General features: G+C 35.3%; 4 protein-coding genes across 5 annotated transcripts; 2 read left to right on the forward strand and 2 right to left on the reverse strand.

Moving 5' to 3' along the window:
• Positions 1 to 304: 304 nt before the first annotated feature.
• On the forward strand, positions 305 to 6409 carry LOC124177793 (ethanolaminephosphotransferase 1-like). Of its 2 annotated transcripts, XM_046560601.1 has the most exons (8): positions 306 to 641; positions 1059 to 1127; positions 1558 to 1750; positions 2039 to 2301; positions 2762 to 2919; positions 3058 to 3238; positions 3340 to 3516; positions 4795 to 6409. In XM_046560601.1, exons 1-8 carry the CDS (start codon positions 582 to 584, stop codon positions 4855 to 4857), a joined length of 1164 nt encoding a protein of 387 aa, XP_046416557.1. In that variant the 5' UTR covers positions 306 to 581; the 3' UTR covers positions 4858 to 6409. The 2 variants fall into 2 exon arrangements, with proteins under 2 accessions (XP_046416558.1, XP_046416557.1); XM_046560602.1 differs by lacking the exon at positions 1059 to 1127 and having other exon boundaries at positions 305 to 641.
• On the reverse strand, positions 6165 to 7262 carry LOC124177794 (coiled-coil-helix-coiled-coil-helix domain-containing protein 7). Its single transcript, XM_046560604.1, has 3 exons — positions 6926 to 7262; positions 6736 to 6834; positions 6165 to 6581 (listed from the first exon to the last, which is right to left on the reverse strand). The coding sequence occupies exons 1-3, from the start codon at positions 7046 to 7048 to the stop codon at positions 6471 to 6473; spliced, it is 333 nt and encodes a 110-aa protein (XP_046416560.1). The 5' UTR covers positions 7049 to 7262; the 3' UTR covers positions 6165 to 6470.
• Positions 7263 to 13195: 5933 nt separating this feature from the next.
• LOC124177503 (partitioning defective protein 6) lies at positions 13196 to 21480 on the forward strand. Its single transcript, XM_046559920.1, has 5 exons — positions 13196 to 13894; positions 14450 to 14678; positions 16977 to 17104; positions 17214 to 17492; positions 17815 to 21480. The coding sequence occupies exons 1-5, from the start codon at positions 13835 to 13837 to the stop codon at positions 18118 to 18120; spliced, it is 1002 nt and encodes a 333-aa protein (XP_046415876.1). The 5' UTR covers positions 13196 to 13834; the 3' UTR covers positions 18121 to 21480.
• On the reverse strand, positions 21120 to 23057 carry LOC124177502 (pre-mRNA-splicing factor RBM22). The gene is made up of 3 exons (XM_046559919.1): positions 22869 to 23057; positions 22718 to 22771; positions 21120 to 22509 (listed from the first exon to the last, which is right to left on the reverse strand). The coding sequence occupies exons 1-3, from the start codon at positions 22920 to 22922 to the stop codon at positions 21394 to 21396; spliced, it is 1224 nt and encodes a 407-aa protein (XP_046415875.1). The 5' UTR covers positions 22923 to 23057; the 3' UTR covers positions 21120 to 21393.
• Positions 23058 to 26720: the final 3663 nt, after the last annotated feature.

A 26720-nucleotide genomic window follows, 5' to 3' on the forward strand; every position in this document is an offset into this window, starting at 1 on the left:
CCAAATAGTTAGATAGTTGTTTTAATTCCTTATGGTTACAAGGTTCTCGTACTTCGAGTTTGGTTAGTTGATAAAAGTAACATGCAGTAATAATAGTCGATAAAACATACGGACGTTCCGGTCGGATGTTACATACCAATCGGTGCTTATATCTAGTAATTCATTCTTTTCATTTAAGCACGTGGTGTAAACTAGTGTAAAAATTTGATGTAAACTTGACTAGTGACTCTGAAGGAGATCTCCGAAAAGAATACGACCTCAGCTCAATGCACTACGTAGTCCAGGCTTCAACGTTGAGCGTGCCAAGCGCATGCGTATGTTGTGTGGAAAAATTTGCCTATAAATCGTAGGATTTGTGATGAGCATTTACACTCGCATCACAAGTCCGATTTCTCTAGTCTTAACTACGAAAAATGTTAATTTATTTTATCAAGATTAGTTAAAATATGCTTTTGTAATACAATGTTAGTCATTGATTAATTTAAACCAATTGATGGAAATATAGTAGTTTATTATTACGTGAAGTAGTGACCTGTCTTGTGGTTAGTTTAACGTTTTCTGATATCGAGATAATTATTAAAATGAAACTGGAAGTTGACTATTTGACGCAGGAGCATCTTATGGGCTTCGAAAATTATAAGGTGAACACTAATTTTCTTCACTCTAAATTTCATATATCAATAATTGTTGTAATTACATTTTGGTGCGGCTTATCTAGAAACCTAAATTACACCCTACAGGTAGTACAGGGTATATCCTTAATTGGGACATGCTGTAACAAATTTATATAATTCATTTCTATTGAAAATTATGTTCGTTGGAATGAAATCAAAATTTTAATCACAATAGTGCGTATTTTAAATACATTCTTGCTTCATGCCTTAAATCCAGTTTGTTACAGTTGGTCATAGTTCATACCTGTACTTATACCTGATAGATTATAAATTAGTGACTCAGAATTCCGGTAATGAGCGAACGTCTTCTCATTCTCGAAAACTCACTCTTTGTACAAATATCTTCTACGCAGAGAACTATGAATATTTCTTTTTAATTTACAGTACAGCTCACTGGATACGAGTCCCTTGAGTATTTATGTGATGCACCCTTTCTGGAACAAAGTAGTAGAGGTATAAATTATTAATTACCATTACTATCATTTTCATTAAAATTTATTCAACGCGTCAGCACCTTTAATTCACAATGCGCATGTGAATTAGGGGCATCATCTGGGTACTTCTACATTTTTCTATTATGCAATTCATTCTACACTTTATGGAATCAGTTTTCTATTCACACTGAATTTTAATGGATATTTTATCAAGACAACGTGAAAGCATTCAGAATGTTTTCTCAAGCTAAAAAACTTTGCACTACAAGATCCGTTTAGAATAAAATTTTTGTAATTTGTTTTCTTCAATTTACACATTGGCTCTATATTTCAAAATAAGTAACCTCCTTGGAAAATTAGTTTGAAAGCTTTACGACAGATTGAGATTAGATAAGAATGATGATGTAATCTGTGTATCTGTTTTATCATCATAATTTTTTGTAATGTAGTATTGTCCAAAATGGGTGGCTCCGAACTTATTGACGTTCACTGGATTCCTATTCACTGTTGTGAATTTTCTGATGTTTGCAAGCTACGACTACTACTATTATGCATCCAGTGACAATATCCCAGAATATCCAAATATACCAAGATGGGTTTATGCTATGGCTGCTTTTAACATATTCATGGCATATACGCTTGGCAAGTATTTCATAAGTACCTCATTCAAGACATGGACCATCTGAAACTTCTGTTTGTGTCGAGAAAATAGAACCAAGCACAATTGTCCAAAGAAAATTAATAAATGACTTGCATAATGTGTTTAACCAGTAGTACGTAGATTGCGCAACTTCTCAAAATACTCAAACGTGCAGAAATAATCAACCAAGTGTATTTAAATAATTTGGTAGCTTATTTCCACAAGGGTGGCTAAAAAAATTTCAATCTTAATATACTTATAAAATAACTGTTACTTTGTTTGGAAATTAGACGGTATTGATGGGAAACAGGCAAGACGCACTCAAACATCTGGACCATTAGGAGAATTGTTTGACCATGGTCTCGATAGCTGGACGGCTATGCTGATTACTGTTTGCATGTATTCGGTATTTGGTAGAACGGATCATAGTGTAGCACCTCTTAGAATGTATTTCATTCTTTGGAACGTGTTTATCAATTTCTACCTAAGCCACTGGGAGAAGTACAACACTGGTGTTCTCTTCTTACCCTGGGGATATGATGCCTCTATGCTGGTTGGTTCAATTCTGATTGATATATTATTCATTGCTATGAAAGCTTATTACAGTAGAAATATCGTTAGCTAATTATACTCCTAATTTTCCGGAGCAAGATTGTTATTCGTTTTTCGATAGAATGTTCAACTGAAAGTAATGAAAATTTTATGTATGTATAAAGTACAAAAAATATTGATACTATGAATCTTTCGAGGTAATGTAAAATTATTATAGCTCCCGGCCGTTCATTATTTAATTTTGTTTCTGTGTGCAGTTTTAAAAAATCAATTGCTTGACTTTGAAGAAGTCCAGAAAAAACGTATCATGCTCTTTTGCAACGAGCTTTAATTTCTCGTCCTTCATTTCACTATTTTCCATTAATGATACAAGATGAAAATGTGTTTTGCCGAGTACTGATTATTTACATAGTTCTCTCTATTTTCATATTCCCCATTTGAAAGGAACTAATCTATTCTAGGCTACTATCATCGTGTTTGTTCTGACAACATTTGCTGGTCATGAAGCTTGGAAATTTGAACTTCCAGGTGGAATTTCAGCTGGCATTATGTTTGAAATATTACTGTACGTCAGCGCACTGGTGTCTAATTTACCAATGGTGGTCTGGAACATATACAAGTAACTGCTATTCTATTATTTCATCATCTAGGTTCCTCCGCTAAGAGAGCAGAAATAAGGAATTATCGTAATTTCTATCAAATATATGGTTTCGAAACTCTTACAGCATGGTTTTAGTTTTCATTTTAACTTTTATAGATCATATAGAGACAAAACAGGGAAAATGAGATCGTTCCCTGAAGCTGTAAGACCTCTAGTACCTGCAACTATATTTTTTACTATTGCAACATTTTGGGTAATATACTCACCAAACAATATTATGGAAAAAGATCCAAGAATGATTTACTTTGCCATCGGAACAATATTTTCCAACATATGCGTAAGTGTTTATTCACATTTTTACAGATATATATTTATATATATATAGATTAGATTCTTCAATAATTCAATTCATTTCATTATTTTTATTTTCATTTGCAGTGTCGATTAATTGTTTCTCAGATGAGCAACACCAGGTGTGAGATATTTCCTTGGATTCTTATTCCTGTAGCAGGTGCTGTAGCTTGTTCTTTCATGGTGCCATCGATTGAACTTGAAATCATGTATCTAGTATCCATTTTTGCACTTGTTGCCCACATTCACTACGGAACCTGTGTGGTGAGTCTTTTATGTGCTATTTCTTCCTAATTGTGAATTTCCTCCACTAATTTTGTACAGGTAATATTTTTGTCATTAAAAATACGCTGCAAAACTATTGTTGGAAAAACTTGCAAGTAGCATGATTTTGTTCAAATGTTTGATGATTTTATTGATAAAAAAAAACTGGGATTATTGTTATTCGATCCTCAGTTATTTACCTTAGCTTCAATTGCACAATAAAAAGCCTATTTTTATCATTGACAAAGATCACTCGCAAGTTGGCAAAATCAAGAATGTGTGTTTGGATATACGTTACATTTAAAAAAAAACTTTAGGGCCAAGTGTTGAATGATTGATTGCTTACACAATATTTCAGTTAAAAGAAAAAGTAACGTATAGCATTACATATTCTATGAGCTTTCAACAAGTAAAGCATGAATGAAATATGTTCCATAGCTGGTAAATTCGCGTACGTCACTTCGCGAACTGTGGAAATATGTTTAAAATTAATTTTATTCAGCAAGCGTGTTTTTCCAGGAAAGTACAGGCTTCATAGTAGTTCCCTTATTCCCTTGAAAGTAAATTTACCCTATCTCTTTCACTTTCCCTATAGGCATTCTGAAACTGAAGGTTTCCCCTAAATGTGGTCTGAAGCACACCATTTCCCCCTAAAAACTACCTGTTTTTGGTAGTTTACCATGATCTTTTAATTTTTAATTTTTGAATTTCGATAGCCGTGTTCTTCTAAATATTTAAATCCATGGATCTCAAACACGAAAGAGCGAATAATAGGCGTAATGTACGAAATTGCTTTAGTCATTTCATGATTTCATTCCAGTTCTTTAATTTTTTCTAAAAACAAAAATCTTTTAATTTATTTTCATTTAGAATTGTATGTAGATGTAATGTGTTTGTAATTCCCTTTTTTACATTCGAGATCCGTGGGCTCGGATATTTGGAGATATTTAGGTCCACGTCAAAATCAGGTTCAGTATCCTTGCAATGTTTTTGAATTTCTTCACGCATGCAGAAATTGAAGAATCCTAATATTTCCTTATTTTCACACAATTGGTGTCCTATTTCTCCTAAATTACCTACATTGAGTGCTATGAAACCTGAGAGTATTTTTCCTGTGGATTTGTCAGTTGTTTCAACTCATCAGTTTATAAAACAATAAAAACATATCTCATTATTTTTTTTTACGGTTTTCTTATCATAGGATTATTCTTACGACTGGTAACTTGAGCCCAAAAAAGTATGGAATGATTAATAATGACGCTATAAACTTTGTTTCAGGTGAGACAAATGTGCCGTCACTTCCGTATATATACGTTTCATATAAGAGAACACTCCGAATGACTACTTGCTGACGATGCATGTTAAAACATAGAGAAAGAGAGAAGGTGAAAGCAAGAAATCCACAACAACGTAATAAACAACATCTATCAACTAGTTTAGCCAAATACCTGAAACCTCACTTATATACTTTTTTAATCTTTATTTGCTTTAGTTTTATACCATACAACTCTTATGCCGAATATAATTTATATAGATAATTTTCACAACAGAGTAGCCTTGCCAAGCTCATTTCAGTGCAATAATTCTCGTTAGGTATGTTAAACTTTTTTTAATATCAGTCTTGTTTTTGTTATTATACACAACAAAATTTCTGAGTGTGTTAACAAAAACAAAATGATTTTATAATAGAAAAGCTGGCACGCCTTGAATCCTATTCAAAGTAATATATTATTGTACATTGTATATCTACACACTATGTTTTTTTCTGATTAGCATTTAATTTTTTTTAGCTCTCTTTTAATGTATTTTGGTTTTGGCTAACACACAAATAATCAAGTGCACAACTCTCAGTTCTTAACATATATCGTCTCTCGGACGCAATATTTTCACTAGCCGTTATTTTAAATCAATTTTTCGTAATTTTTGTTATATATTTCGTTTTGCACGTTAATAACTGATTTGGAATCTGTTGACATGCATTCGAATTAAATTTTTTTCCAACGCCTCTTCCTTCTCAGTACTGTCTTTATTGCATAGATTGTATAAATATAGCATACATTATTGTAATCTATCTTGTACGGAGCCGAATTTCAATGTACCAGAAACATTGAGGCTACATTAATTGTAAGAAGTGTTTTACACGTATATGCAAAAGGAAAACTCAAAGGAAAGCTCCAGTAAATAAAAGTTACATTTCGTACAGTAGAAAAATTAAATTTTGATATAAATCTTGCCTATACTAACGATAATCTGTCGTAAACACTAGTGAAATATTAGTGAATAAAGTTTCCTTGTCCATCTGTTAATACTGGACTATTCTCTGAGTATATTCTTTTGTATTTTAAAAGCAACCCATATTTTGTAATTCTAATACTGGATACATATTGAATATCGCATTTATGTATAAAGTGTAACAGACTTGATGATATAATAAGTATAAGTTAAGAAAAATGTACAAAATAATTATGGACTCTTCTGTAACAGCGATACACAGATCTAGTGAGTGCGTATGCGTATATATTGAGGTCAGATTTGAATTGTGTTACATATAAGTCAGTATCCGACATAGTAATTCCAGTTACAAGCTTTGCATACACACATCACCCATTAGAAGTTAAAAAATAGCCTTTTACACTTTTTTTTAGCAATCCCTGTGACGGTCACAAACAGCCATACTTATCATTGATTAGCCTATAACTTGGTAAATGAATAATAGAAGTCATACTAATTACACATTCAAAATATTTCTCCGTGTATGAATTTTAGCTGGTTTCATTGATAAAAGAATGTACAATCCCTTAATACTTAATAACCTCCATACATACAGTATACTGGTAGGTAATTTATAGGCACTCATATTTTCAAATAAACAAACTCAAACACATCAAGTAAATACGGTATTTATTTCGTGATTATACATATTGAACAAGTTTATTGTTACACTACTTAAGGAATTATTTAGGAGAATTGGCTTTTAAATATTCTTCTTTTATTTTGAGTCTGTCTGCAGGTGGTGGAAGGTATGGTTTGATTCCATTCTTTCTACGTTCCCTTGTTACTTGATACTGAAATACCAGGAAAAAAATCATTTCAAAGATGAGTGAACATTTGAAAGTTATCCTACAAAGAAAGGAAAGATGTGGATTTTTAGCGATTTTACATACACAAGGAAATCATAATGATGAATTCACATAACACTCTGATAACGTATTAAATTACCCAAAAATCTTTGCAGTTTTTATAATTCATAAAGTATAAAGTGCAAGCATCATGATCAGCATTGTTGTCATTGAGGCATTTGAGTGATAAATGGTGTTCCTGAAATTTTAGAAAAATAATTCAAAATTTTTCGATAACATATTATTTTATGTAACATTTGGGGGTTACGTATCTATCGGTATGCATGTACCTTCAAACACGGATTGTTTTCCTCAGAATCTAATTTAGTCGAACGTTTCCTAGTTGTATCATTTCGCTTCTTCTGTCGTTCTATTTGTTCGTCGGCTGTACTCATTTCTAAGGGACTTCTCATAAACAAGTCAACGTCAACGACACATGTAAGATAGTGAAGGCCCAACTCCCAAGTGTTAATACTAGCAGATACTAGAAACTTTAGATTTTACCGCTGGGTAGTCTCCGTAGATTTGACCTTTCGATTATTTCTATCAACAAAGCAAAATCACGTGGCCGGATTACCCGATAGAAAGCACCACGAACTTTTTCGTGTACTAGCGTCAGTCATAGATTCAGAAATGCCAGTCACGTGAATGGTCTCATGTCAGCAGCTGATGGCAAGTGATTCAATTGATTGGCTAGTAACCAATGGTTCTGGCTAATGGCGTAACAACTATAGAACGACGTCGCTTGTTACGGCAATGCTCTAAACATTTGATCACGTTTACGTGCTAGATAAGAAATCGTTCTTCGGAAGGTTTTTGGGGATGCTGAATTCAATTCTGGCGTTAGAATTATCCGTGGGCGTTCGGCGGTGGCTCTGCGGGGCGGCCCGGGGGGTGATTGGGGGGAAAGTTGCAGCGTCCATGAAAACAAACGAAAATCGTTACTCGTGGGATTTCGGGGACTGTGTATCTACTTTATACATTTTTCAATTTTCCATGCAGCAGCAAGAATGGGCTCTGGAAATTTATAAACTTTCGCTATCGAATCGAATCTATCCCCACCCCATGAGAAGAGTAACAGAGAGGGAGGGGGAATTATTATCTTCCGTCATTCAGAGAATTGATATAACTCTTCTGAGCGCCGTGCGGCATCAGTCGTTTCCCAGCAATCGGAGCGGAATCACGTGTTATCGGTATCAGTTCAACTTTAAAACCCTGTTGATCAACTTGTGTCGCGTTGTTCGATCAGTGTGTTTTCACCATATTCATCTGTGAATTATACACCAGGGTCAGTGCGTAGCCTGAAGAAAATCCGAATTACTGAAATAAAAACATTCTACAAACGGTGAAAGTGAATTCTCGTGTCTCGAGTTTCCATTGTTTTGTATAACTTCAGATTTCAGTGAAATCTACTTTTTTTTCGGTGAGTTGCGTGTCAATTTTATTATTTCTTTGGCTGATTTTCGGTAAATGCGCAGTTGTATTGTTAGCAAGTTTATTGAGTCGGTTGAAACAGACAGCTACAGCACAAAAAGTTAGTGTAGAATCGAGTGTTATTGCGGTGCAGATTTTTTGGATTACAAGAGATTAGTGAAGATCTGAATTACGTGAATAGTTCATCGCATCACCAATAAACCTGAGTTTCTACAAGAACTACTACGTGTAAAAGTGTGGAGTAGCCCAGAGTCGAGGTAACAATACTTATTTTAATTATTGATTGACAATTCAAGGTGGTACAATTTAAAGCCGAACTTTTGGTGTTGCACAATATGCAGTGCATAAATATGAAACTAGATAAGAGTAATAATTAATTGGAAAACTGAAAAGCGAATTTGCTAAATTAATTCAAGTGTTTTGTTTTTTAGAGATTTAAGCAGAGACTTCCGAGTAACTTTTCCATTTCTCGGCAACGTTGGTGAGTTTGCATGTGTTAGGTTATGGGTATTTCCCTGGGATTCCTCTGTCACGTGGCGTGGCGGTAACAATTGTTACACAAATCTTTGATTTCTTAGCTGCATGGATAGGCTCATTCACGATCGCAACGTGCATGACTCTCAGTCGAATAATTTCGTTTCGCAATTTAATTTACCGTAGCTTACTTGAAGTTAGAAATTTTGGACGTTGCCAAAAGTGGAATGAGTATCGCGACAGGTAACCAATCGCTTACTCGGCACTCGCGAGAACGAATTGTGTTTCGTAATTGATGTAATAATCTACGTTTGAATTTACCGATGAAGCCGTTTAAGTGGTGGGTTCACCTGAGGTTTGAATGTATTCAATTATTTACTTTATTGTTGAATCGATAAAACTCCAAAGTCTGGCATAACGTAACGTAATCAAATTGCATTTTACATTATATATCATTTTCAATCTTTTAACAGCCAACAAGTATTGATCAACTGCAGGCTTAGCTCGCTTAGAAAAATGCTAATTGGCATACAGGATGTATTTAATCAATTTTACAAAAGGTTAATGTACCGATAGTCTGCCAACATTTACTAAAATAACAAATGCAATATTAAAATTTTCGGGATACAACCGCGATACCGTATTCTAAGTAGGCAGACTATGATACAAAAACATTTTGCTCCTAGCAGGTAACCAACGAAAATGTAAGTCAGTGACCACGGCGCAAATGATGAAGAATGATGTGTGTTGGAAAAAATGGAGAATCGTTTAGGTCGAATATAGGTAACCGGGTAGGTAGGTGGACGTTTTGGGATCCGTCGCGGGATTTATGCATGAGTGTGTGAATCTCTCTTTTCCGTTGGGTGGCTTCGTTGGGAAACATGCGAGGGTAGGAAGGTCGCGATGTACCGTGATGTTACTAACTTTGGTAATTCACAGCGTCAGATGATCACAGAAATTTTTTTCCTAAAAGACTCCGTATTCGAGTCGCTCGACCACTTGAAAGCATTTGAATATTAACGAAATTGAATTTTTCATTTCTTGTCACTCAGCAACCATTTTTCAATCGTTATGCAATTCAATTATTTAGTCATTACCGATCGTTATTCCATGCGATTGATCTCTGTGATCGTCTGAATGGGCAAAACGCATCTCTGGACCATCTATCGCGTTCCGTGGTACGCTAGATGGGGAGAGATGTTGAGCTCGAAGACTTCGCGTCGAAGAGGACCGCCGACCGTCACGCCACACAATAATGCATGCCCTCCAATCTCCCTTCCAATTTCAATTTGATTTGTAATCTGAGAACCACAATCCGCATAGCAATGTATCTGATATCTAAAAGATGCAGATGCGGATTGGGTTTCTACAGAATTTTTGGGACAAGTCCCAGAAAATACAAAGTTTTTGACAGTTTAATCTGTCGCGCCTTATTGCGCGTAGATTAATCACGAGAATTGGACGCAGCTTTATGCGCGTAAATTAATAACGGGAATCGGACACGTTTTTCTGCGCGTTGATTTTGCATACAGTTTATGTATAAGAGTTACGCTTGACGTGCTGATTTTTCAGCTCTTCGTTGAATTTTTGACGAATAACAAAGTTTTCAAGTTCCACAGCGCCTTTGCGCGTGGACTTGATGCTTTTCAGTTATTAGAGAAAGCGTGGCATTTGGAAGCCGGTGCTCAACGCGCAGGAACAAAAATCGCGGTAGTCTATACTGATAGTGGAGAATCTTGACGTAAGTATATATGAAATATATCTGAAATGTACTGAAATACGTGCTTAACTGATCGTAATATTTTCTGTTTTAGGGCAACAAATCCAATTTTTTAATAAATGCAATGAGAACTATAGAATGTTCAGTCAAAAAAGATATTCACTGTAATGACTCAAAGCAAAAAGAGATGTCGATTCAAAACATTTAGAATGTTTTTTATTCATCGATACAATTAATAATCGAAGCAACGAATATCAAAGCGAATATCATGTTGGATGCGAAACATTTTTTGTCAGTGTATGAACTTATGTGATTATGCTGACCATACCTTCGTCTGTTTTAGCTAATTAAACCTTTTGTCTGTTTCAGCCAATCAAACTTTTTGTCTGTTTCAGCTAATCAATCTTTTTGTTTGTTTCAGTTTATCAATCTTTTTGTTTGTTTCAGCTTATCAAACCTTTTGTCTGTTTCAATTATATATATATAATATTATATTATGTAATATTATGTGATTGTACTAACCATACCTTCGTCTGTTTCAGCTAATTAAACCTTTTGTCTGTTTCAGCTAATCAATCTTTTTGTTTGTTTCAGTTTATCAATCTTTTTGTTTGTTTCAGCTTATCAAACCTTTTGTCTGTTTCAATTATATGTATATAGTATTATATTATATAATATTATGTGATTGTGATAACCATACCTTCGTCTGTTTCAGCTAATTAAACCTTTTGTGTGTTTCAGCCAATCAAACTTTTTGTCGGTTTCAGCTAATCAATCTTTTTGTTTGTTTCAGCTTATCAAACCTTTTGTCTGTTTCAATTATATATATATAATATTATATTATATAATATCATGTGATTGTGCTAACCATACCTTCGTCTGTTTCAGCTAATTAAACCTTTTGTCTGTTTCAGCTAATAAAACTTTTTGTCTGTTTCAGCTAATCAATCTTTTTGTTTGTTTCAGCTAATCAATCTTTTTGTTTGTTTCAGCTTATCAAACCTTTTGTCTGTTTCAATTTGTCTCTTTTTCGTTAATTATATTTCAATCCGTTCCAGCTTTATAACTGAGTTATGTTGACTATACTGTAAAATTAATGCTTTATTTTTGAGGCTTAGGCTTGGTGCAGCATCAGTCATCTTGTTTTGACCGTTACATGGATTTAGCGATGTAGTTTAGAATCATCATGATGACAAAGTGTGGTAAAATTTATTCAGCTATAGTTTCTTTTAATGGTTTTACAGTCTTGTATTGCGATCGTTTTAGAGTCAGTTTTTTTCTCGTGTCGCTCATAGGTCATGTTCGGTTTGTATTTCACTGTAGAATTATACAGGTCTGTCATATTTTGGTGGTTGTGCTCATTCTCTACTCCGAATTGTCTCTGTTTCTTCAAAGATTTCTGCATTGTCTTCCGATAGGTAAATGCCAACGTCTTACAGTGATTCGTAATTCCAGTTTTGCGTATTCTCCGGTTTCTCTATTTTAGTGATGATCTCATATCTCATAAAAAAAAACCGTGCGCGAACATCCAAAGCCAATCACCGTTCACCTGTAAGATAAAATCAATCACCCTTCATCCATAATTAAAATAACCATCTTTCATCCGTAATTAGAACAGTCATCTTTCATCGATAATAAATGGTCCGTGGGTTATATGATCTGAAAAATTTAGAAGAAAGAAATTAATTGGGGAAAACAATTTACCATAAATCACATGTGAAAAGAGTCATTTGCAATTTTTCGAAGAACGTAAGATCGATTTTGCAAGTATTCTCCGTGGAGTAGGCCTACTGGGGATACCACGTAAAAAAAAAACGCACCGGGTGCTCTACCGCTTGCGGTGGTGTGGAAACGAGCATGTGTGAACTTATTTCACTGTTCAAATACTAATATATTTTAGTTTTCGAAGTGACAATTTTATTCTTGCGTAAATTTAATTCATTGTCAATAAAGTCATGCTTTGATAATGTGTAACGCATGTGGAATCGTAATACCTTCGGATTTCTCTAGTTTAGTCAGAGTAAATTCGACGTAAATACATGTTTGTTTTTGATAAATTTCGTTTCTTAATTAAAGACAACGAGGTGCATTATAGATACCTTTGGCAATTTAGAGTTTGACAATTTCAACATTGTTCTCCCCTGTTTGACCTTTCGCAGTCGACACAAGTTAATGTTACAATAAAACACTATATTTGCATACCAAGTTAGCACGTATCCCGTGATAACCGATGAAAAAAAAAACGAAGCTCATTCAAAACCGGGTATTAGAAATGACTTTCAAATTTTGTTCGTTTAAGATACGGGTGATCCGTCTAAAATGGGTACTTTACCCATTGTACAAAATGGAATACAGTAATAAATTAACTACCCTATTCGCTTTTCAATCTATATTGTAGAAAATTAGTTAAAAATTTTTATGACTTTTTATATCTGCTTGGTTTCCAGATTACTTAACTGGAACTACTGTTGAATACTTTTTCAAAAAATCATTACACTCACATACATAAAAAGAAAGGCTACTAATATGAAAACTTGCATTTTATAATATTATTAATTGATTTCAGACTCAATTTGAGTTGCGCGTGTAGGGGAGGACACAGAGGGCGCTGCTTGGCGACGAATTTATGTTGGGCATTTTCAATTACGAAAAGTCCCATAAAGGAAGCAGTTTTTATGTGTCTTCAGTCAACGGACCATACGCTTATATAGATAGACTGTACAACAAATGTATTTAACCATGTTTCTACAACAAATTTCTCCTCTTTCATTTTATATATTTTTTCCGTATTATTTCATTAGCTTAACCTATCTTGTTGTTTTCCGATGCATATGTATTTTTCGCCACCTGTCGTCACTACTCAAGAATCATCGTATTTGCATTTTCAGGTGATGAACTACGCATCTAGATATAGGAGAGTAAGTTGAGTAGTCTCTACCGTCGCTACTCGCTAGTAATGATTAGAATGCCTCTGAAAAATACTAAGTGCGTGACTGTTGACGGTTCGACGGTTGTTTGACATCAAGCGTAGTTGAGAGCAAGTTGAGACGTATATACACGGTGTCTTCACATTCCATTTGCTCGCGAGAAATTCTTACGACATTTTGCTCCGTGTGTGAGACGATCTTGAGATATCAAAATTGCCGAAGTGAGGACGGTTATAACTAGAAAAGATTTGACGGAGCTTGTAAATTTGATCCTCGGAGGTGACAATTTTGGAAAGTGCATGGCTGATTGCTGCTGATTTTTCATACTTGGTTCCTACATGGCTCGCACTCATACCAATCTTCCCGTGTTCGAAATCGGAATGCTAGTTTGAATAATAAACACGGAGTAAAACGATGGCGACACCTATGCAGCGGTAAATTCCGTATCGTCGCGCCTCTCCGCTCCAGCTGCCTACATATGTAACCAATCACTCAGTAGCTTGCCTGTTTTCGTACTATGGTTTCGCGTTCTTTACCAACAACTCGCGTCCCTACGTGTTGTACGGGTTATTTTCTGTTTATGGATTTTCGCCCTCGGCGACAGGGGTTTTGCTGAGATTCTTTTTTTCTCTCTCAAATAGACCATGTCAAAGAATAAACTCCACCATCGCGTGGACAACGGCATCGTCGAAGTGAAGAGTAAGGTGAGGCCCCTCTTCTACCCTCAGTCATCAATGATCTTTAACCAATTCCAATGATCCATTTATTAACGCATAGAAATCATATGTATTTCATCTCATTAAACAGATATCTGACTTAGTCACTGTGCTCAGATTACTCTTTTTAAATATTTCTTCAAACCATATGAGTCATTCAGTGCATTCTATGTCATAGAAAGGGCTTGTGACTCGTTCCAATTTTATGATTTCATCAAGAATAGTGTGTTTCTATTTTTTTTTCCAATCGTCTGGCTTTACCGATTCTCTTTACAGCTATGTACTTCATTACACAGCTTAAATTTTAATTGCATTGAGAAAAAAAAAAATAAAAATAAAAAATAAAACCAGAAAGTAGGAGTATGGTTCCTGATATTATTTCGAAGCACGACCATTGTCTAACATATTTTTAGCTACGTCGATATTGCGATGTTTTCTTTTAAAAAGTACAATGCGTTCTTGTTCTTAGTTATATTATAATTATGTGTTTGTATCTTGTGATAATGTGTAATGATTTTAAACAATTTTTTCTTTTATGTGCAGTTTGACGCTGAATTCAGAAGATTCTCGCTGAACAGAAATGAAACAATTAGATATGAGGACTTTAAAAATCTTCTGGCAAAGTTACACCAATTGGATGCAGATTTTAGTTTTTTAATCTCATACACGGACCCAAGAGATGGAGATCTACTTCCTATAAACAACGATGATAATTTGGGTAGAGCGCTGCTTACTGCTAAGCCAGTCCTCAGAATCATCATTCAACGCAAAGGTAAATTCGAGTTTTATCTAATCTTTTTGGTTGGTTGGCCATTTCGATACCTCGGTGCAATTCAACAGCATTTTTATCTACCGTTCGCCATCCATTAGTATTTTGAAATGGAGAGTGTATTATTAACTTGCTGCTTTTGTAAGTTTGAGTAATAACAGACGTGTTGCGAGAGAGTTTGATAATTTTGTGTACGATAACTGAATGGGATCTTATCTGGTTATCTTGCATGCAAAAATCAACATTATATATTCCGACCTCTTGGATATTTTTATAAGTTGTTGACCATTATTGCATTCTTGCATCGAGGTAGATTTTATCTACGGTTGTGAGATTTCTTTTAATTTCAATATTTATTCTGTGTGCGAAAGGCAGTAGTTGTGGTACAATGGGACAGAATGGGCCAGCAGGCTTTTGGTGTATGAAAATGCGACGGAGTACAGCTTTGGGGTGCCTTTGGCCAGTGGCTGTTTGATGTGTGTAATTTATATTGGTTGAAAGAATATACGCGGTTTGCCAAAAAGTGATATTTCACTGCGAATTATTCGAAATCAATTGATTTTCACATGGTTCTAAAAATTCATTGAAAGTGATTAAAACTTGCAGAGGACAATATTAAGAGTGACCAATTTTTTACTGCTACTATCTGTGATCTTCTATAAATTGCCATTAAACTAATGTCGGTATAAAATATATCTAGCTTAGCTTTTACCTCGAGATTTCTCTTACTAAATATATAACCACAGAACCTAAACACAGTGCCATATTTTTCTTGTTAGGTTTAGCTTTGCTCAAAAGCTGAATAATCTATATGTTGGTTATTAAAATCATAATTGTTATACATACATATAATGTATTTTGTAACTATAAGCTACATACACTCATCACGGCATACTTTAACAAATTTAACCTACGTTTGATGTTGCAAGCTTACTAGTTAATTAGGGGTACTTTAGATCAAATTTTTTTTTGTTATGCTTACCAATTTCTATCTCAAATGTGTTAATCCTGTGATTGTACAAATTTTTTATAATAAAATTTAATTATGGAAATAACTTTGACACTGTGGTTTATTTTCTGTTACTGTAAACTCTTATTGCTGATATGAAAGAAAACGTAATTTTTTAAATATTTTTTCGTGTACTTCTGAAACTAACAAAAGTTTGGTAGCCCCCAGTGCTGAAACTATAATTTTGGTTTCTTTGTCAATTAATGAAAAGTTAGTGGACGATTACTGCAAGATATTGAATCGACCACTAACATCAATCTTTTTTTTTTTATTTTGGTCATATAATTTAATAAAATATTATTAAATAGATAAGCTTCCCAATCTCTAGCAGTATTTTCATTCTCGTAAAATTCTTTTATTTCTTATAATATCTTTCTGTATACGTTATTGGAACTATATTCAATCATTGAATCAGAATGAATCTGAGTCGAAAGGGGGCGTTCATTTTACAATCAATTTCTACGCATGATTTTTCACTCACATACTTATTATGTGATAAGCCTTGATCTACACATTAGTAAGTCCTATGGAATGCTTCTTTGTGAATAGCAGATGCCCTACATATCTTCATACATTATGTGCGTTTGGTTTGAAAATATGATCTACTGATTTCAAATGAGCATTCCAAGCATACCTTTCTGTTGCCTTTTGTGGAAGGCGATAGCCATAATGTCTGAGTCGAACGTGATTTGCATGTAAAATTATTCAAGACAATTGTCGCTATATATAAAAGGCAACTGGAATTTCTAATGACAATGTCAGCTTATTTATGAAAGCTATTTATTTTAATGATAAATTCTTACAATTTTCATGATTAAATAAACAGGTAATATTTTCACAATCTAACCACAAGGGCTTACATAAATTTTTGATTAAAGCAATATCTTACCATTTTAATAGTACACACTATAAATACCTAGTCCTGTTTCCTATTTTCAAATATATAAGATGATACATCTCATTTGAATATGATGACCAAAACTACCCTAGTAGCGTTGCCTTCAGTTGCAAAAATTTGAAAAGACTGTGGGAAGTCTTTCTACAGAGTCAATTCAGAATCTTCCCTGACAGCGGCATCTTGCTACCTGACATCAGACTTCTGCAAGATTTCGAATAATGCAGATTCTAACGTCAGACCCGCAGTCAAATGTGAAAGTAGACGCATAGAGTCTGCAGTTGCAGCTGGTAGGCAGGCTTACCTCAGAATGCTACTAGGGTAGTATGATATTCAAATTAAATTACATAATATTAATTATTGGTAATAATTTTTATTCTATTAATTATGTTTGCAGGGGACAGTTTGGAAGAAATGAATGGGTATGGAACCATGAAACCACGGAATTTAATATCAAGTATTTTAGGTGGAACACCTGGGAAACCAAAATCATTGGCAATATCGAATCCCCATGATTTCAGACAGGTTTGTTCATCGAATAACGATACATGTAACTCTTGCAATTGTCGGTTAACCATGATTAACATGGAAAATAATTAATAATCAGTACAAACTTATACCAACATCTTCATAGGTTTCCGCTATCATCGATGTGGATATTTTGCCAGAGACGTGCAGACGTGTTCGGCTTTTGAAGCACGGTTCAGATAAGCCTCTCGGTTTTTACATCAGAGATGGGAGTAGTGTGAGAGTATTACCCCCTTCCGCTGGTGGAGGAATTGAGAAAGTACCAGGAATATTTATCAGTAGATTGGTTCCTGGCGGCCTTGCTGAAAGTACAGGCCTTCTTGCAGTGAATGACGAAGTGCTGGAAGTAAACGGAATAGAAGTAGCTGGAAAAACTCTAGATCAGGTAGACCGATGCTTTCTTAGTTTTTGGACATGACTCTGACTGAAAATAATTGAAAAGTAATTTCTTGTTTCAATTTATATTCATTGTGTTGATCATGTTTACCGCTAATAAGAAAAATAAATATTTTTTCTTCTATTATATTCAATTGTTTTCAATAATAGTTATCATAACATGAAAATCATGAAGCGTACAAGATTGGAAATACACATTTTTGTAGTTCGTAAACTTCTCTTCTACATTCCAATACATATACTTGATGAAGCAATTTACATAAGATCAAAAATATAAAGAAATTTTGACTGAAAACTCACTTTGGGTATAGGTAACTGATATGATGGTGGCAAATTCATCGAATCTGATAATAACGGTGAAACCAGCCAATCAGCGAGGTGCCTTGGCTGCCCCAAGACGTGGTTCATTTTCTCGTAACAGTCAACTTTCGTCGGGCAGTCACCAATCAACACAGAGCGCAGCAACAGGCAGTGACGAAGATGCTGATGAAATTGTAGATTTAACTGGAGTAACACTACATGATGATGCATCAACTTCGCATCATCAACACCCACATCACCACCACCACCATCATCACAACCACTTCAATCATGACCAAGGTGTATTGCATCTTTAGGTTGAGAAGTGTACGGTATATATAGCATCGATAAGCAAATTAGATAAATTAAAGGATCGGCTAAATAGAGGAAGCAAAAAGAAAATCAGTGATGGTAAATTATAGGTAGAATGACAAAAATTTGCGAGAAAACTGTTTGCTACATTTCTATTCGAACAATCAGAGAAGGCATCTAGATTTTCTTCTCCTTTATTGAATGTATATAGTACAGACGGATTCTACTTCATGAATCTGTTGGTAAATTCGATATGAACAAGGAAAGAATGGTTACATTTCTTTTTCTAGAATGAGGGAAGGAGCAACAATGTATGCAACATTCCACGCACTGAATTCACAGTTACCTGTGATTGTTAGTCCCGAAATAATACATTTGGATACTTGCGCACGTTGATAAATATGACTGAAATATACACGTCGAAAAGTCTTATTCCTTATAAAGTAAAAACTTGTTACCCCGGTTTTTTTTCGCAAGTTCCACAAAATCAGTGCAAATTGTCGACTTACATCATGAATTAAGATTGATAGTAAAGAGTAGTTTGGTAAATAGATTCACGTTTGGCACAAGATTTTTTCACTCGATATTTATTATCGTTCGTATCAGGCGATTAGGCGGCCTTTTTCGAAACCTATTGTATATATAACGAAGGTGCGAATATATGTTTTGATTTTTAAAGGAATAATATTAGAATTTTGTAAGATATGAAACATTGAATAATTTCAAATTATTCATATTCGTTATAGGAAATATTTGAAATAGAGTATTAGATTGAGGGGGAAATGAATACAGCACATATCTGGTATTCCGGATGTAGTACTTACAAAAATTTGTCTGATGGAACACAGTATGAAACAAAGTCCGTGGCTATATACGGCTAAGTTCAGTATTTCATGGGATACCTAATTCCCTAATTAAACTTGACAAAAGATACAAAAATATATAAATTAGAATTACTTGTGCAGAATCACCTATTATATTCGAATTATGAGTTTTATACACAGAATTCTGATTTAATGGGCAGCTCGAAAAGCGAATGATAATTTTATTTTTAAAAATACAAGCGACCATGAAATACTATAGAATAGTATTTTTATATAGATAATTATTCATAGATATTAAAGCAATTTCCCTATTTAAATGGTAAAGAAAAAAAAATTAATATTACGAATAGTATGCTATAATACAAGTATTAACGAATGGCAGCATTTCAACGTAAGCGTTGGACACATACTGAAAAGTACTTAATTGTTTAAACTTGAAGTGTACTTAAATACATTCTATACACCATGTAGAATTTAGGTGAACCTAGAGCAATTTAATTGAGTATGAAAAGTAAAAAATCGCAGTGATTTACGACTTTTACAATACCTACGTGCCTAATAAAATAACTGTTGAAGATTTAGTAGTATAAACATGAAAGTTTAACAACTAAATAAATTGTTATATTTTTTGTGAGAGTTTTCCAGAACAGCAGTTTGCAATAGGATTTTTATTTGACATACTGTTACAATAAAACATAATATTCATCTCATACTTAGATAATTATTAATTGATCTTAATATTATGGAAATGTATATAATCCAAAGGAAGTATTTCTTTTACTGAAACATACAATATAAGAGGCCTTAATCAACAATAAGAATTGTAAATAAAATTAACTATAATTCATGATTTCATTAATTGTAGAAGAATTTTTATTCTTTTATTGTAATTCGACTTCTCGTTAAAAATATGAGTCGGTTCTTCTTGTATGTAAACCATTCCAAATATTACTATTTCTCTGATAATCTTTTACAATAATACATTTCAGCACGCCTATTCGTGTAACCTTGGTTTTTAAACTACGTATGTCGAGTGTTGAAGTTTTTGAAGTTTAAGCCCATTTTTTACAATCGTTACTTGTTGTCTGATTTAACGATAGTACATTGAATATTGATAATATGTTTAAGAGATCAAATATCGACAACTAATCCGTATGCTTTCACGCGTTGTACTCCAGTTTATTAACTGCCTTTTTCGATCAGTAATAATTTTTCAACATAGGTAGTAAGTTATTCTAACATTCCCAAATATGCCGAACATTCCACGTCGTGAAATTTTGTTAAACTCTCGAGAATATGATAATATTAGATGATGGGAAGGTACATACATTATACAAGATGCAGTTGAGCTAGAGTAGTTTGTTGAAATTCCTTGTACTAACATCTTTAGTTTTCTACCATTGAGTAGCATTACTTTAATATCTTATTTTCGTACATTCCACAAAACTTACTTCAAATTGCGTAATGCTTGGACTAAAAAAAATTTACAATAAAAAATGAAACACAATATGTTTATCGATGAATTTCAATCAGATTAGTAATGTGTAAATAAAACTATATAATAGATGTATTATTATACATATAAAACATAAGATATATATAGAGAGAGAAAATATGATATTGATATCTATAGCAAGAAATTGTTTGACTTGCCTTTCAAACAGTACAAGAGTTACATGATCCTGTCCAGAAATGATATCCAGATTTGGCATGTAATGTTCAATACATATAAATGATGTTTTTTAAAGGGTGCGTACTTTTTCACATGCATAGTGCCTTCCACGAATTTATCTTTATATCTACAAATTTTTGACTCGCGCTTCTTTCATCGATCTTCATACGACGCCAAAATTATTTATTCACCTAAATATATTTTATCATGGTTTAATATGCAAACAATTTTTAAATCTTGGTCAATTATGTGTAATGATGTAGATCTTTTTAATGGCAGCTTACAGAATAAAGTATTTTATTGTATAATAGGCTTGCTCATCTTATTTCAGGCCTTTGAATTTCTTTAATATTGTGCTAGGCGAATTCAGTGGAAAATGTTCTGAAATTTCACGTGATTATTTCATATATTTTTACGTTCATACTCTATTGCAGCAAATTGCTGGCAGTGGTTAAAACTATCTTGTCAGACTGAATAGTGAAGTGGTACATAAATAATACAGATAATGTCATTTACCTTTGCTCTAGTTTTTATTATTTGTAATCTAATACAGAGAAGTTTAATATTGTAAAAGTTTATGTATGGTGTGAAACCTGACCTATTATTTCCACAGTGTGAATAATGAAGATGGGTATATAAATTTTCCAATTATCAAGTGTTTCCTCAATTTTTATCGAACTCCCTTCGTTTTTCATAATAAAGACAAAGCATGAAGCTATTTTTGCAATAGAGGTAATTATATAAGTCTTATATTTACAGTGATATTAGAACTGATGCCAATATTAATCTTCTTCTGGCCACGGTTTGCCAATGCCCTGCGTTGCTCCCATCCTTGAAGGGTCTTGACTTGGATAATGAATTGGTGTAGTTCCTGGAGGAAAGATAGGTGCAGCAGCAGCCATTGGAGGAGTAAACATAAATTGTGGAGCTACTGGAGGTGGAGGTATCATCATGATTCCTGGCGTGGCTTGCAAATTGAAGAAATTGTTGCCCATATTCTCAGGTGGCGGGGGTAATGCTCCAGGAAGCCCGGGAACAGGCTCTAACATTTCCTTGATTGTTTCTGCGGCCGAAATAGCCTGTCTGCCTTGTGACCTGCCCCACTTTATGGTCAAACGTCTTCCTCCCAGTATTAGTTTGTTGAATGTTCGTTCAGCGGCAGCTTCCGCCGCACTTCGCTGTGTGTATTGAATAAAGGCACACTGTTGCCGCGGCACCATTGTAATTGATCGAATTTCACCATATTGATAGAAATGGTCACGCAATTGTTTTTCCGTTAAAACATCTCCCAAATTTCCAATGTACAAAGTTGTTATTGATTTGTCCTCTGGTGGTTCCAATTTTGGCATTGCTGCAGCTCTGCGCATCAATTTGTCAGCAACGGGATCGTTTACCCCATAATAACGATCCTTGATATTTTGATCTGCTAATGGATCATCGGGATCTGTGGGCTTTTCGTGACGATAAGGGCACTCTTCCCCTCTCTTACACTCTCCTTTCACCCAAAAAGAGCAAATGTGAGGTCTGTTTCTTTTATAATATGGACTTGTCCTTGCTAGCTTCATCAGCAAGTCGCTGGCAGCAGCTGATTTACCAACAGCACCTGCTGGAGTTGTTGCATCCAGTTTGCCTATTTCATTGTCAATGTTCTGAACATAGTATTCCTTATTCACATCAGATCTTGGCAAATCGTCTTTAATTTTTAACGCTGCATCTCGTACTTGGATTGGCAGGCCATATTCCAAGTCTAAGAGGCATGTCTGACATACGTTTTTCAGACGACTACATGTTTGACAAACTTCAGTCTTTTTGAAACGCATTCTTGCACCTGGACACCATCTGAATACTGTGAATGGACGCATGCATATTTTACATTCTTTGCCATAGCGTTCCTTTGTCTGCAAAAAATACACAAAATAGTGAACAAGATGTCATATGTAAAGAATATCTCATGTTGACTATTAAATACTTGAACAGGTTTAGGTTAAAGTGACTGACACAGGTAAAAATCTCTTGCACAGTTGTGATTACAATTTTAGCTGATTTAAGGTGCTGATGGGATGGTGTAATGCAACAAAGATTTGATGTATTAAATAATTTACTTACCATACGAATATACGGATTATCGCCCAAACATGTCTGACACAAGATCGGAAATTCCTGTGAATGAAAGAATTGGATTAATTTGGCTATTTGCAACAGAGACGAAGCATTGACGAAAAAATCACTTGACAATACAAAATAGTATCAAACTTACAGCATCTTCCCAATTTTGTCTATTATAAGTATTTGTGGTTTTGGAAGTGGCCATTACAAGATCCGAGCCGTTAAAGAACTCTACGAAATGGAACAATTTGGAAGTGGATTAGCGACACTAGCGCAGCTGTTGGGGTTTTCGCTAAATAACCGCATTCACATACTTCCTCTGTCCATAGGCATAACTTCAGTGGGTGCAACAACCATGGAGATTAGAGTAAAGGAGTGGACACAGCATAGGAGAATGTAGTAGCGGCGTCCTGAAAAACCCGTCCTTCAATTAGTTCTCCCCTCTGCCACTAGCATCGCATGGGTCGAAAAGATCGTAAATATAGTAATAAAATTACTGACCGATCCGTGCTTGCGCAGTAGAATGAAAAGTGACGCACCTAATTGATAGTATATTGGAGGTTAAGGAGACTATTTTTGTTTTATCAGTGCTTGTGTAAAGTATTTTGTGCCGTGCTTTTCGTGTAAGAACAGTTTTGATTTGTGTCACAATCTCTATCAACAATTCAATTTCGAGTTTTCATCGTACGCTTCGACGTTTTCTTCTCTGAGCAAAGTAATTTCATTCACTAGTGTTTCAGCTTATTTTTATTCAACGAAATTTGATACACCCATTTCAATAAACATAATAAATTAATTAACATTGCACATTAATAACAAAAAGTTTTACACATGTAAACATAAACACTGCACGAATTTTGCCACATTGAGGTTAGGAAATAAGTAGTAACAGTGTGTCTGTACTAAATAAATATATATATATGACTACGATCCTTTTGATCGCAGCGCCGCCGTTTTAGGCCAGGATTTCGTGTACATTTCTGAAGCGCGCAGTGTTCATTCCTCTACTCTAGTCTCCATGGTAACACCCCAGTAACAGCCATAAGCAGCCCAGGAGCATATATTACTGGAGATAGCTTCGCATGTACAGAAAGTGTAACGAAGGTGTGAGAGAGAGAGTATACTCGTTACAGCCTGTCTCTCCCACTCTACATCTGGTTGGTCGATGCGTTTCCTCTCAGTCAATCAAATGCAGAATGAGAGAAACAGGCTGTAACGGATATATCTTCTCTCTCTTGTCACTTTGCCTGCAGTTTTCGCGAAATTGACGGTGTAACATTCGACAGGAATGTTCGTATATTTTTTTTTTTTTTTGTCACAGAAGGTGTAAAGCGGGATTTTACGCCAGCGATGCGTATCAGTAACTCCCATTTAGCCTACCGAGGAGATAAATATTGTTCGCACCATGGGCGTAATATTTTACACCCTATGAACGAAAATTGCTATATTAGTATTCTATATTATTAATACCAACTAACCGTACTACAAAGGAGAGTATCCTGTAACTAGGATATGTCGAACAAACCATCTAACTATTCGAAATATCTTTAAATTGAATACAACACAATACAAGATTCCCGTACGATAGAAAACCATAATATCATGTACAACGATTTTGAGGGTAATACAGATTTCTAATGTGGATAAAAAGACATAAAGTTTATAAATCTTAATAGAGATAATCAACAGCAATATTAAAATAAGGCATAGCAATGGGCAGGCTCTGAATTTTCCATAAGGCACTGTAAGGTGACCCATATTGTATACGTGCCAATACTGTATAGCTGGCAACCAATTCACTAGAATAATCCTCGAAAGTCTCGCAAGGCCGATAATTCCGACGAGGAAATACTGATCGCAAAAGGGAAATTTTCCAAATACGCATGCACACACGAACAAACCCTAGAACAATGACCATTCAATATTTAACACTACATTTAACACAATATTTATATAAAACAACTTGAATCTCATGACGCAATCGAATCATGTTATGTTCTGTTGTGCTCGATGATAAACATAAAAAAAAAGATATTTCTAGGTATAAAATACTTAATCATAACCTAAAGCTTGTATACCTTTAAACATATAAAATATACATTACTTTTCATTGTACTACAGCAATACTTACCACGCTTAATTATATAAGCACATGTGTAGTGTTTTATAGCCAAATATGAGTTTCAGTCTACGTTCACAGCCCACGTCATATTTTTATTATCCTAATTCAGACTAACCAATTCCCCCGAGTTCCTTTTTCATCTCTATCTTCTTTCTATTTGATTTTTCCTTTCCTTCGTGCGGATGCGGCTCCAGCGCATCGCAGCAGTCATTATATGCGTTGGCCGTAAAATATGTATAATGACGGATAACCCCGGGTAAATTTTTGTGACCAGTTTTCGGCGGGCAAGTGGGCCCGGGTGGGCCTGGGAGCGTAGGAGGGTTCTGCTCTATTGACTCTACCTAACGGGGTCGCTCCGACATTCGTAGCAGCCAAAGTAGTTTCGATATGGAAGCTTGAGATTGAGTCGGTACAAAGTGGGTACGTAAGACTATTTGTCGACTGCGACGTATAGTCTAGTCGAGATAGACATTCAAATGGAAATAATTGGGGGTAGCGATTTGTTTTTTTTAACTTGCGGAAGGGGGGGTGGTTGGAAGTCTAAATCTCGAGTTTCGGGAAAATCCCGCCATTGCGTTCGCCGCCATCTTAAATTAAACTTCAATTTTTTCGTTTTGCTGAAATAATTCGTTAATTTACAACTTTAAAGCAAAAATGGCAGAATCCAATGTTGTTGGAAATTTAATTTCGATCAATATTTTCGTGAAGTAAAAAAAGTGTGAGAGCCAAAGTTGAAGGAAATAAAATTCCACCTATAACGATTTTTTTGATAAACTTCTTTTTCGAAAATTTTGATCGTGGAGTGAAAAAAGTGTGAGGAAACCTTCGGCACTGCGATTGGCTGTTTCGTTTCATGTAGCCAACGCTTGCGCTTGCGCTTGGCGTCTATGCAATTATGACCCGTATGACGTAAATCACAGTCAGTCTACAGATTAACTTCTTTGAGGTTATACACTCTCATCACCGACGCAACTTGACAATAAGAGCTAAGCAGTTCAAGTTAGATTTAAATATAGCCGAGTGGCGCTTCGATCAGCAGTTTCACCACCATAAGCAATCAGATATCCCTAAATATGTCTTCCTTCTGGAATGGAGAGCCAAGTTGTGACTATGAAACAAGGACGCCTCTGAGATTCAAGGAAGCCTTCATCAAGGCGTCCTTTATCCTTGAGATAAGGATGGACTATGAATACGGGTGTTAGATATGTCGATCAGCTCGATAATCCCCGTGAGAAGACGCGTAACCGCGTTCACCGCCAACCGCCTCCGCCAACCACCTCCTCCGACCTCCTCGTACCTTCGTCCTCCCCCCCGCCCCTCGTCGTCGTCGTCGACCTACCTCTTCCCACCAGCTCCTACCACCTCCTACCATTTCCGAACACCTCCGACCACCCCTTAACACCTTCGAGCAGTTCCAACAACCTCCTACCACCTCCTACCAATTCCGAATACCTCTTACCACCTTCTACCATCTACGATCACCTTGTAGCACCCACTGCCACCTCCTACCAGCGTCTACCACCTCCTACCATTTCCGAACACCTCCAACCACCTCCTACCACCTTCGACCGCCTTCGTCTTCCTCGGCCACCTCGTTCCCCTTCTGCTCCATCGCCCCACCACGCGACCGACGCGTCGTCCGCGTCTTCCTCGACCTCCTCCGATCACCGCCAACCACAGCCAAACACCTCCTATGTTGACTGATGAATACAGGGTGTCCCTAAATTGCCTCCCACGGACTAGCCAGCATAATACCTCGTTGAAATCCAACCGAGAATTTCTTTTCCGGAAGATCGTCCGATGCATAGTTTTTGAATTATAAGCGATAGCGCTAGGCCAATCAGAGTGCACCATTTCATCTAGATTTGCCGCCACGGAAAT

This window comes from Neodiprion fabricii, chromosome 3, assembly GCF_021155785.1.
Source record: "Neodiprion fabricii isolate iyNeoFabr1 chromosome 3, iyNeoFabr1.1, whole genome shotgun sequence".
In the NCBI taxonomy this organism is placed as follows: Eukaryota; Metazoa; Arthropoda; class Insecta; order Hymenoptera; family Diprionidae; genus Neodiprion; species Neodiprion fabricii.

What these genes read in the sequence shown, in the direction of transcription:
- LOC124177502 (XM_046559919.1), bottom strand. Translation starts at nt 22,922, where the DNA reads ATGGCCACTTCCAAAACCACAAATACTTATAATAGACAAAATTGGGAA. An exon ending in GACAAAATTGGGAAGATGCT is followed by an intron (nt 22,772 to 22,868) that starts GTAAGTTTGATA and finishes TTTCATTCACAG; the next exon opens with GAATTTCCGATCTTGTGTCA. An exon ending in ATAATCCGTATATTCGTATG is followed by an intron (nt 22,510 to 22,717) that starts GTAAGTAAATTA and finishes TATTTTTTGCAG; the next exon opens with ACAAAGGAACGCTATGGCAA.
- LOC124177793 (XM_046560601.1), top strand. Translation starts at nt 582, where the DNA reads ATGAAACTGGAAGTTGACTATTTGACGCAGGAGCATCTTATGGGCTTC. An exon ending in GTGGTCTGGAACATATACAA is followed by an intron (nt 2,920 to 3,057) that starts GTAACTGCTATT and finishes TAACTTTTATAG; the next exon opens with ATCATATAGAGACAAAACAG. An exon ending in CAATATTTTCCAACATATGC is followed by an intron (nt 3,239 to 3,339) that starts GTAAGTGTTTAT and finishes TTTCATTTGCAG; the next exon opens with TGTCGATTAATTGTTTCTCA.
- LOC124177503 (XM_046559920.1), top strand. Translation starts at nt 13,835, where the DNA reads ATGTCAAAGAATAAACTCCACCATCGCGTGGACAACGGCATCGTCGAA. An exon ending in ATCCCCATGATTTCAGACAG is followed by an intron (nt 17,105 to 17,213) that starts GTTTGTTCATCG and finishes ACATCTTCATAG; the next exon opens with GTTTCCGCTATCATCGATGT. An exon ending in CTGGAAAAACTCTAGATCAG is followed by an intron (nt 17,493 to 17,814) that starts GTAGACCGATGC and finishes CTTTGGGTATAG; the next exon opens with GTAACTGATATGATGGTGGC.
- LOC124177794 (XM_046560604.1), bottom strand. Translation starts at nt 7,048, where the DNA reads ATGAGAAGTCCCTTAGAAATGAGTACAGCCGACGAACAAATAGAACGA. An exon ending in AAAACAATCCGTGTTTGAAG is followed by an intron (nt 6,835 to 6,925) that starts GTACATGCATAC and finishes CTAAAATTTCAG; the next exon opens with GAACACCATTTATCACTCAA. An exon ending in AAAACTGCAAAGATTTTTGG is followed by an intron (nt 6,582 to 6,735) that starts GTAATTTAATAC and finishes CTGGTATTTCAG; the next exon opens with TATCAAGTAACAAGGGAACG.